Source organism: Malurus melanocephalus, unplaced genomic scaffold (genome assembly GCF_030028575.1).
Source record: "Malurus melanocephalus ecotype Western Australia unplaced genomic scaffold, MMel_1.1 scaffold_89, whole genome shotgun sequence".
NCBI lineage: Eukaryota > Metazoa > Chordata > Aves > Passeriformes > Maluridae > Malurus > Malurus melanocephalus.
Window position 1 is genome coordinate 1,743,654 of NW_026623321.1, and position 10,812 is coordinate 1,754,465.

At 55.5% G+C, this 10,812-nt stretch overlaps 2 protein-coding genes across 2 annotated transcripts in view; one reads left to right on the forward strand and one right to left on the reverse strand.

Moving 5' to 3' along the window:
* Positions 1 to 618: 618 nt before the first annotated feature.
* RBP5 (retinol binding protein 5) lies at positions 619 to 2,481 on the reverse strand. The gene is made up of 4 exons (XM_057368294.1): positions 2,237 to 2,481; positions 1,791 to 1,969; positions 1,216 to 1,317; positions 619 to 838 (listed from the first exon to the last, which is right to left on the reverse strand). The coding sequence occupies exons 1-4, from the start codon at positions 2,307 to 2,309 to the stop codon at positions 785 to 787; spliced, it is 408 nt and encodes a 135-aa protein (XP_057224277.1). The 5' UTR covers positions 2,310 to 2,481; the 3' UTR covers positions 619 to 784.
* A 569-nt stretch (positions 2,482 to 3,050) lies between these two features.
* CLSTN3 (calsyntenin 3) overlaps positions 3,051 to 10,812 on the forward strand; it is a 15,807-nt gene continuing 8,045 nt past the window's right edge. Inside the window, exons 1-9 of the mRNA XM_057368252.1 lie at positions 3,051 to 3,276; positions 5,975 to 6,097; positions 7,053 to 7,248; positions 7,699 to 7,907; positions 8,214 to 8,363; positions 9,011 to 9,196; positions 9,820 to 10,089; positions 10,370 to 10,482; positions 10,562 to 10,724. Of these exons, the coding sequence (XP_057224235.1) occupies positions 3,066 to 3,276; positions 5,975 to 6,097; positions 7,053 to 7,248; positions 7,699 to 7,907; positions 8,214 to 8,363; positions 9,011 to 9,196; positions 9,820 to 10,089; positions 10,370 to 10,482; positions 10,562 to 10,724 (1,621 nt within the window). The 5' untranslated portion in view covers positions 3,051 to 3,065. The remainder of the gene's footprint in view (positions 3,277 to 5,974; positions 6,098 to 7,052; positions 7,249 to 7,698; positions 7,908 to 8,213; positions 8,364 to 9,010; positions 9,197 to 9,819; positions 10,090 to 10,369; positions 10,483 to 10,561; positions 10,725 to 10,812) is intronic.

The window sequence follows — 10,812 nt, forward strand, 5'->3', positions numbered from 1 at the left end:
TGTTGGGGCTAGAGGTGGCGCCTACCGTTTCTTATCCCAGGAAGAGATCTTGACCCTTCCTCCACCCATGGGACCTCCCCAGGAGTGCAGTGAACATGGGGCTGGTTACACCAGCCCTCACATTTCACACCATCACATGAGAATCCTTAACCTCCCTGGCAGTCCATTGCTATGCTCAACAACCCTTCCTGCGAATAAATCTTCCTGAATTCCATGGCTGGGGGGAGGGGGGAGGGGTGCGGCAGGGGATTGGAACTAAATGATCTTTCATGTTCCCTCCAACCCAAATCATTCCACGATTCTGCGATCCCGGGATCCCAAGAAGAATATGGCATCTCCAGAGGACCAGAGAAGACAGCGGGTGCTGGTGGCCTCAGAGGAAGGGGCAGCCTGAGCCACCTTTACCCACCCSGGCACCCACCCCCCATCCCCAGGCGAGCATCGCGGGGCTCGGCCGCGGTGCGGGCGGCAGGAGGAGCGCGGGAGCTGCGGGGGCCGGGCCGGTCGWGGGGCAGCCCCCGCCCCGCTCCTCCCCGCCCGCTTTTATTCTGAAAGGAGCCGCGCACAGCGGCCCCGTGCCCTCCCCGCCCCGGCCCGTCCCGCTCCCCCGCCTCCCGTTCTCCGCCGGCCCGGCCCCGCCGTGACCCCCGGCCGCTGCTGGGCGGTGGGCGAGGTACAACAAAACACGCTGCTACGGGAGGGCTCGGCTCGCTCGGGTCTTGTTTCTTTTCCTTTTKCGCACTGGGGAGCGCGGGTCCCGTCCGGGTATCTCTGCGGGAAGCGCTCACTTCACCTTCTGGAAAACCTGGACGCAGACCTCATCTTCAGCAGTCATGCGCTGGGAARAGCGGGGCGAAAGAGGAGTTTAGGTTGGATGCCCTCCTGTCTCTCCCCAGTTCTGCCAGCCCTCCCGCTGCTGCCTGGATCCTCGCAGGCCACACGCTGATGCACAGCCGACCCTCCCAAAACCCCTGCGGATCCGACTGCAGGGCAGGGAAGGGACATGGCCTTTGTTGAGCCGTTTAACTTTTAACTTTTAAACCCTGGCGGCGGATGTTTATGTGAAGCGGTGGCTGCCCCCGCAGAGCCGGCGATGAAGTCTGAGAGAAGGTGGAAGGAAACTGCAGGGCTGGCTCAGAACCCACAGCACCYGCACTGTGTGCCCCCCGCTCGCTGTGACTGGGATTTAGCAAGCTGCACCGGACCCCTCCTCACCAGATGCAGCTGGTCGCCCTCCAACCAGTGCCTCCAGCCTCGGTTCCTCTTCTCTCCGAGCTGCTCACACACCAGCTGATCCCCCTCCCAGGASACGGTTGTCTGAAAGAAAGGAGAGGGGAAGACACGGTCCTGAGACAAGTGGATCGTGGCAATACGTAGTTCCAGCAATGGCACTGGCTGTTCCTCTCKGACACAATTTCAAATGCAATTCCTGGTCCGATGTCCCTTTAGCCGCTCCTTGGGACTGATGGTCTTTGTTGGAGGTGAATGACCCTCTGGCTTCCAAGTACAACAACAGAGTTCTGCCAAGTGGACTGACATTCTATCTTTTCAGGGCTTTGCTCCAGAGGATAATATCCTCTGAGTCCCACAGTACTGGTTTCTGGCTCTTTGCTRCTCATTGTGTTTGCAGTGAGTGATTTACTCACAGAACCACTTACTCCTGGACCTGCAGGGGCATGCCAGCCCCGGGCTTGGTTCTCATCTGGTTATTGAGTCAAAAGCAGATTCAGCAAATCCCTGAACTTCCTCACGCACCCCAGTCCCCTTTGAAAACTGCTTGGGTTTCTCACCTGGCACTTGCGTCCATCCACGGGTCCCAGGTCTTCCTCAAACTGGACTCCCACGTCAAAATCCATAACGTAGTCCCGCAGGGAGGTGATGGTGCGGATGATCATGTGATCTCCCGTATGGATAATCTCTTTGTCAGGCTTCAGCAGGCAGACCAGCTTTCGCAGGACYACGTTGATATCTGGAGGATGAGAGAGGAGTTGTGTGGACGACCTGGGCCCCTCCTCCCGTAGAGYTCCTCCACTCTTTTAGCCAGAGAGCACCAGCCATACCAGGAAAGGTATCTCCTTTCCCCTACCACCACAGCCTAAAAGTGATGGTAGCAGACAGAAGGACCAGAGGGCTCCCAACCCYCTCCCTCTTTTCCCTTTTCGACTTTCCTAACTTTTCGGAAACACAGAATGGACTTAAAGGGGAGGAGAGAGCRTGATGGGGAAAGTAGCGTTACCTAAAGCCCGCAGGTAGCTGTCCATGTTCTCCTGGGAGACGAAGCGGTAATAGCCGGTGAGGTTGGGAGGCATCCCGGGGCRGAGGGACGGGGCGGACGGCGCGGAGCAAAGAGCGCAAGGAGCGGGGCAGGCGCGGAGCTGGGACSGAGCTGGCTCGCCGGGCGGGCCGATCGCTCTCCCGCGGTGCGGGAGCTCTGCGGGGCGGCCCGATCCCCGCGCCCCCCGCCGCAGTAAGAGTCCCCGCGCCGGGGAGCGCGGAAAGGGCCGGGACGGCCCCTGCTCCAGCATCTCCGCCTCGGCTGGGCAGGACGTAGGGACGGCGGGTCATCTCCTCACCCTCCGCCCTCCTCGGGGGCTGCTCGTATTAAACTCCGGGCTTCCAAGCAGCAGCAAGGAACCCTCCCTCCCCGGCCCTTCCTCACACCGTGATGCCGGTGGCTGCGAGCTTTGTCGGAGTAGTGCCCCGGCCTGTGCTCCCCACGGTGCGAACACCCCGTCGAGGAGAGGCGGCTGCAGGCTGGCAGCTCCGCCCTGCCGAGCCCAAGTCCGGGCTCCGGATGCAATCTGCAGCTCCTCGCCTGCACATTCCCCCGATGTCCATACCCTCCGCCGCCCTCGGCAGTCTCCCTGGTGCCGAAGCCCCCCATGTCCCCGGACAGGCTCCCGCAACCCTCGCCCTGCGCGGACCGCAGAGGGGAGGCGAGAAGCTGCCGCCGCGGCTCCCCCGCATCCCGACCCCGCACCCCGATCCCGATCCCGCATCCCGTCCCGCAGCACCTGGCGCGGCGGCCGCGCGCATTGGCTGCGCCCCCCGCCGGCCGTGACGTCATGCTGCAGTGCGGGGCGGGGCCGGGCGGGGCCGGAGCGCTGCCGGAGGTGCCGCCGTCCCTGCGCGCCGCCGCCGCGGGAGCGAGGGCGTGGGTCGCGCCGGGACCCGCCGCCACCGCCGCCGCGATGGGCGACCCTCGGCCCCGCGCCGCCGTCCTCCTCCCTCTGCTCTGCCTCTGCGCCGCGCTGCCCGGCAGCGCCTCCAACAAAGGTGAGCGGCGGAGAGCCGCGGGCACGGTCCCGGGCGGCGGCGGGCGCTCCGCTGGGACCCCCGCGCTGCCCCCGCGGAGGGGCTCTGGAGGGACRCATTGGTCACGGCTCGTCCGTCCGCCCCCGCGGTGGCGGTGCGGCTCCGCGCTGCCCGCCGCCTTCGCCCGGCACGTTTTTGACGGGGCATCTCCGCGGTCCCCGGCGGCCCCGGCTTTCTTCGCCCCTTCGGGCGCCCTCAAGCCATCCCATCTCCATTCTCTACTTTATCCATCTGTCATCCTACCACCGCTTTTTTCTCCATTCTTTCCTCTCCTAGCGCTCCCCTCGCGTTTTGCGCTTTTCCACCCACTTGCCTTGCTTTTGTTTAGTTATCACTGGGTGGATTTATATTCCCATCCCTTGCCTAGCATACTGAGAGAAAATATGTTGTTTCTCTACAGACCCCTGCAGTTCATAAAACACATTCCCCATCTCCATCTTCCACTCCTAGTTCATCCATCTACAATCTGTCAATAAGAACTGTTGTACAGTTATGTGTTAACGATGTAGGTTGCCTTTGTATGAAAGAGTATTTTATGTGATGAAGATAAAAAACCCCTAAACCACCCCAGCGCGATGGCTGTAATGTTCTGAATGCAGATGTTCTTTGAGCACACGTAGAGTGACGGAGAAAGATGTAGGTTTCTAGATCTGTGGTTGTAAAGACAAGCGTGAGAGATTCGTCTGAGAGGAGTCAGTGCATCAGTAACCTGACAGGGTGGGAAAATCTGTAAACATTTGAGGGACTTTGGGGTCATCAGGGAATGTGACACCTYAGGATGCTTTCCGTGCCTTGGGAGAGTCAGGGCTACAGGGCGGGAGCACCGCAGAGCTGTGTGTACCCTGACATTGGCAGGGGCATTCATTTGTTCTGCTCTGCTTCCATGGGGCCCGGTTGGTGAGGAAAGGCCCCTCATGCTCAGAATTCTCCCTATCCTTTGTGAATTTGCGCTCGGAAACATCTACCCACCTTTGGCAAATTGTATTAGATTGACGGGAGCTTTCTTGAAGCTGGTGGGAGTCTGTATCCTGGTAGGAGTCTGTATCCTAAAAATATTCCCAAAATGTTTTACTATTCTCCAACAACTCATTTCCCGAGAAATCAGATTGGTGATTCCCAAGTCGCAGGTGGATGCAGCAAAGAATTTATCTCTCTACCATCAGCTTGTTACCCCAGCAACAGGGCACATTTGGCATTTATAGCTCCGGATCCCCACCTTGGTGGTGTGGCGCATGGATTGATCTGTAAGGGAATGGAATCCAGTGGGGACAATGGAGGGGCAGGGGGATACGCGGGCACTGGCACACAGGGAGGATTCCACCTGCATACTGAGCAGGATGGATGCTTYTCTGGATTTCCTACGCAATGCTTTATAATCTCAATCAATACGRTGGTGGAGAAGTGCCAACCCACACTCTTCGCTGCCACACCAGGCTGGCTCTGCCCGCTYGGCCCTGCTGGGACGTCCCCTCGCTGACCTGTCACCCTGCCTGCTGGCCCACCAGCCAGCCCTGGCAGCACCCCCTGGCTCCAAAATGCACAAGTGCTTCGTTGCACAGGATGCTGCCCCTTTTGAGTCTACACACGAGGCCATGCCAATATGGCCTTTCAGAGGACACTGTGCTGCAGAGGATGGATTCAACATATTGGAAGTCCTGCCCTTGAGGGGAATGGCTCTGTATCCTACTCCCCACCAGCTCTGAGCCATGCTGTGCTCAAAGTATTGCTGGGTTGTAATAAATCTTGGTCTCCGGGGGGTGGGAGAGTGGGGGATTATCTGGGAATGGGGGTTGTAACTAGGCCATGTAATATAATCTCTGAGGCCCATTTGGCAGGGAGTGGGCATGGGGGAGGGGTTTTTAATTTGTAATGATTTTTTTTCTCTCTCCCCTCCTATCCCCTCCCCTTCCCTCCCCCCCACCCCTTTATTTCTCCCTTTCCCTGCCCCGGAGCCTGTGTGATAAAGATTAATTTGCTATTTCTGGGCCTGTGACATTTTTCAGAGCCTCCTGCTGGCTGCTGCCTCCATGCCAGGCCTGGCTGGGCTCCAGCCAACGGGATCAGCAAGGAGGGGCCAAAGGAATATGGTGCTCACCATGGAGTGGGGAAGGAAGGAGCAAAGGACTCTCAGAATAGGTTGGCTGACTGAAGGTGCACCTGGGCATGTGTGTGGAGGTCCTGGGCCTTAGGCTTGAGGGTGCAAGACAGAAGTGATAATGGCTGCATGCAAGACTTGTCCCCTGGGAACACCCCAAGGGATGTAGGCTGGATCCTTTCACTATGGCTTCATTGAGCTAAAGGGTTTAGCATTTGGGATCTGTCTCTAGGCTGAGGCTTCTTCTGTCTCTTGAGTTCACTTTTTTTTAACTGCTCCAGCTTTTCTGGGCACCCAGRTGTCCCTCCACATATTTCTAATAAGACAGTAATGAGGACGCACGAAAGAACACATTGTTTCTGATGAGGTCTCCCATGAGTAGAACTAAATAAAGATAACTTTTTTTCTCCCAGGCTATTTTAGACTTCTTTATTTCCAGAGAAGAAGGTGGGGATGGGTGATTGTTCCTTGCCAGGGGATGAAGTTCTTCTCTTTTCCTGTTGAATCTGCAATTGGTGGCTAATRCATTCCTGTCCCCCATCCCTTACCCCGAACCCACCTCAGCAAACAAGCACAAACCATGGATTGAAGCCGAGTATCAGGGCATCGTGATGGAGAACGACAACACTGTCCTGCTCAACCCGCCGCTGTTTGCCCTGGACAAAGATGCCCCACTGCGCTATGCAGGTAGGTGGGGAACAGCTCTGGGAACGCAGGGACAGACTCATGGAGAGACAGGGACATGGTGACATTCATCCATGAGCTGGATCCTGCCTCTCTTCAGGAAGCAATCACCTCCAAACCTTGTTCCGGAGGAGGTCCCTGGTGAAGTCTGGAGGCAATTTGGGCACAGCTTGATTTAGGACGCTGCGAGCTGTTTCCTTAGGGAGAGGAACTGAGGGTGGAGCCAGCTACTTTTTGACGCAGTTCTGCTATTTCCAAAGATCACATGCACAGYGCTGAGTCTGCGAGCCCTGGAGAAAGCTGGTAGGGCACACTTCCTTGGCAGTGCTACATCCCCTCACAGGGACCACGAATCCCAGGAACAACAAACGAGACTTTCAAGGGTTGTATCCCTAGTGCTTACTTAGGCTGTGCCTGGAGTTTCCTCACCCATTCTTCCTCAGCTTTGGGAGAGTACGYGTGGTCCCTGTGAGCTGAATTTTAGGACTGAGGTGACCCTATCTGCAGTTCCCTGCGGTACTCTGCGCATCCTGCGTGTGTGGGTGGATGAGGCATCGTGGATCTTCATGCTCTGGCTGTCTATCTGTGCTTTATGGCCTGTTTTGCCTCCCTGAGGGATGCGGAGGAGAAATAAGGTGCTCCCTCAGGACTGTGGCTGTATAGCGCTAATAAATGTAGCTTGAGCCTTGTAACCTCCAATCTTTTGTGATGCTGGTCAGGACTCCTTGCCGTGGGAGTAGTCTCCAGTAGATGGCAATCTGCACCATTAGTGGCTATAAGGCATAGCAGGAGGAACTCCTAAGGAACCAAAAACTGCTCAAAATGAAGGATAATAGCGAGGGAGAATGGAAAGTGCAGGTTAGAAAGGAAAAAATATGGGAAAGCAAAACAAGGGGTGTAATGTGCTCTCCTCAGTCCTTTTCTTTCTCCTCTTCCTCTCTGTTTTTGCGTGTGCCAGGTGAAATCTGTGGCTTCAGAATCCACGGGTCAGGGGTACCTTTTGAAGCTGTGATCCTGGACAAAGCTACAGGAGAGGGGCTGATCCGGGCCAAGGAACCAGTGGATTGTGAAGCACATAAGGAGCACACATTCACCATCCAGGCCTATGACTGTGGAGAGGGACCTGATGGAGCAAATACCAAAAAATCACACAAGTAAGTTCATGCAGACACTACTGCATGCTACAAAATATGATCTGTCACAAAAAGGCAAAAGAAAATTGCTACTCCTTTAGCCAGAAGTATTTTTCTCTAGCCATGATATTGTGACTCAACATGYTAGGAAGGCCCAAAGAAAAATGTTCACTGACTGTCACATAAGTGAATACAGAGGTGAGGTCTGTTTGACAACAGTTTCTAAGAGTGCTGCATATAGGTAGGAGGTCCAGATTGCATTATTATCACTTTTTCTGAGTGATTGGAAACCATTGTCCAAGTACCTGTGTGACAACATTGCTGCATTGAAATCAAGGTGCCTTTCCTTGTCCTTGCTTTTGCCAGCTGGGAATCAGGGTGGTGCACTTTAAAGGAATGGCTTCCTCTGGAGTTTAGGTGTGCATGGCTCCTGAGCAGCCCAGCAGCTCTTACTGGYGTCTCTCTCATCAGGGCCACAGTGCACGTCCGTGTCAACGATGTGAATGAGTTTGCTCCTGTCTTTGTGGAGAAGCTGTACCGCGTGGCGGTGACGGAGGGAAAGCTGTACGACCGCATCCTGCGTGTGGAGGCCATCGATGGGGACTGCTCACCGCAGTACAGCCAGATCTGCTACTATGAGATTCTGACCCCTAACATTCCCTTTCTCATTGACAATGACGGTAAGGATCCTCACCCACCGTGTGCATGTCACTCCTGTTTTCCTGCTCTGCTCCTTCTCTGCTAGTCCCATTTGTGGGCAGAGCTGTGCTATATGCATTTTCTGGCACTGATGATCTATCCTGATAAGACCAGCAGCATCCATTTTGTGGGATGCTATAACTTTTTCCAGAGTGACACTGGGCAGGATGACTCAACTCCTTTTTGGTTGTTTTTGTCATTGATCAAAGATAGGTGTGATTTTTAGAAGGAGCACCTTTGAGGAGACTGCCTGTCCTCTACCTTGATCTCTTTGTTTTRCAAACCAGGGAACATCGAGAACACGGAGAAGCTGCAGTACAGCGCAGATCGTGTCTACAAATTCACAGTGACAGCCTATGACTGTGGAAAGAAGAGGGCTTCTGATGATGCTGAAGTGGAAATCCAGGTGAAACCCACCTGCAAGCCCAGCTGGCAGGGTATGAAACCTCCACAGTTATCTCTTCCCTTTGCTTTTGCTCAGCTGCTGCTCAGTCCTGCTCATCACAAATGTTTGTATGCACATGTATAAATTTGTATGGCCATTTATACGGTTCAGTTTTGGCACCAGCCCATCCCCATCAGGGGATGCAGCAGATGTCTAAGTCTGTTGCAAAGCCACTGAAAGGTAAATTCTAACACTGGAAAAATAATTCCTTGGATTACTGTGAAGTGCCATGTGTTTGATAAGGCTTATAGACTGTATTCAACAAAGATTGTTTTTGGGGCTGCTCTTCTGCTGGATATTTGGCTTTTCTGGTGATGGCGTGTTCCCGTAGGTTCACCTTAGTCAATTAGAATTAAGGGAAAATCAACACAGCTAAATACCTGCTCTGCCTGATAAGAGAGGCTGACCAACCACGGAGTGATGAGACACCAGGATTAACTGTAGAAGCTGAGAACTTGGACTCTGTGCTTCTAGGAAATCTTCACGTGCATTGATGCCAGCTGCATAAAGCTGTCTTTCCAATGTGGAAAGGGCCAAAAATCTGGGCTAGTCYGTAGATGCCACTTGTGTGTGTGCCAGGTGTTCTGGCCCTGTGTCCTTGGCAGTTCCTAACCCCTCTCTTCCACTCCTTTCCATCAGGCTGGAACAAGAGGATTGAGTACACCCCCGGTGCAGGCAGCCTGGCACTCTTCCCCACCATTCACCTGGAGACCTGTGATGAGCCGCTCTGGAACATCCAGGCCACGGTGGAGCTGCAGACGAACCACGTGGCCAAGGGCTGTGACCGGGATAACTACTCCGAGAAGTCGCTGCGCAAGCTCTGTGGTGAGTTGCTTGTTTCCTGGGCTGAGGGCAGCGGTGACAGCACCCTGACCCTCCCTCTGCTCACAGTGGCAGCTGTGCCTCACACAGCAGAGGTGCTGGGGGACACGTTCCTCACGTCTGCTGTGGTCACTGGGGTGGGAGGACACAGCTCATGTGCTGCGTTGAGGGGCAATGGGCATTCCTGCCTGTATGTCATGAAATTGTGGAATGGTTTGGCCTGGAAGGAGCCTTAAAGATCCTCTAGTTCCAACATTCCTGCCAGAGACAGGGGCATCTTCCATAAGGTCAGGTTGCCCAGAGTCCCATCCAACTTGGCCTAGAACACTTTCCACAAGTTTCTAGTTTCCTAAGGGACTACCTGTGCTTTCCTTGATGGGAAGCCAGAGATTTCTGTGCATTGTCCCAGTATGCAGGGTCTGTGGGACTTCCCTTAGCCCTGAACCAAAAGCTACCATTCTCCAGAGAGGAGAAGGCCTCCACGCGACTCCTCCTCTCCCTGTGCACTGAGACATTGCAATGAGGCTTTCAGTGTGCTACTCATCTGTTCCCCAGACTCCATTTGGGAGTTCTCAGGCTCCCAAATCTCCCACGYCAACATTCCTGATTCCTTCCCTTCTCGGCAGGTGCTGCCTCAGGAGAGATTGACCTGCTGCCAGTGCCTAGCCCCACGGCAAACTGGACGGCGCGGCTCTCGGTGCACTACAGCCAGGACAGCAGCCTCATCTACTGGTTCAATGGCAGCCAGGCCGCCCAGGTGCCTGTGGTGAATGGCCTGCATGGCCACGAGGGGCTGAGTGACCACTTCACCCTGTCCGTGTGGATGAAGCACGCTGTGGCGCCCAGYAAAGGCAGGCGGGAAGAGGAGACGGTGATCTGCAGCACAGTGCAGAGCGGTGAGACTTCTCCTGGGGGGTGACACTTGTGCCTCTAACTCGTTAGAAGGGATTGTCCCTGCAGGGGACAAGAGTCCCTCTGTTGTTCCAAAGCAGAGCTTGGGCAGGGGTTCCTTCCGAGGAACACARCTTCTTTAGGTGTCCCTTTTTCTGGGAGCGCTCAGGCCTGCTCTGAGCACACGGTGCTGAGTGCCAGTCGTGCATGGCAYGTGGGCTTTTGGGTTCTGGCTAGTGGGACTGCTTGGGGTGACACATAACTCCCTGTGCTTGTCCCTGGCAGAGGATGGCTACTCACACTACTCTCTGGCTGTGCATGGCTGTCGGATTTCTTTCCTCTATTGGCCATTGCTGGAAAGTGCAAGGCCCGTGAAATTCCTCTGGAAGCTGGAGCAGGTGAGGAAGGGTTTGCCTCCTCCCCGTGTCCCTTCTCCTCCTGCCCGCTGCTGATCCCGTGCTCTGCTGCATGCCGTAGGTCTGCGATGATGAGTGGCACCATTACGCCCTCAACCTGGAGTTCCCCACGGTCACACTCTATGTGGATGGCGTCTCCTACGACCCTGCCCTCATCCACGACAACGGCCTCATCCACCCCCCGCGGCCGGAGCCCTCGCTCATGATCGGTGCCTGCTGGGCCGGTGAGTGCCTGCTCCCCAAACCGTACTCTGGCAGTGTGGCTCCTTCCTTCCTTCCTTCCTTCCTTCCTTCCTTCCTTCCTTCCTTCCT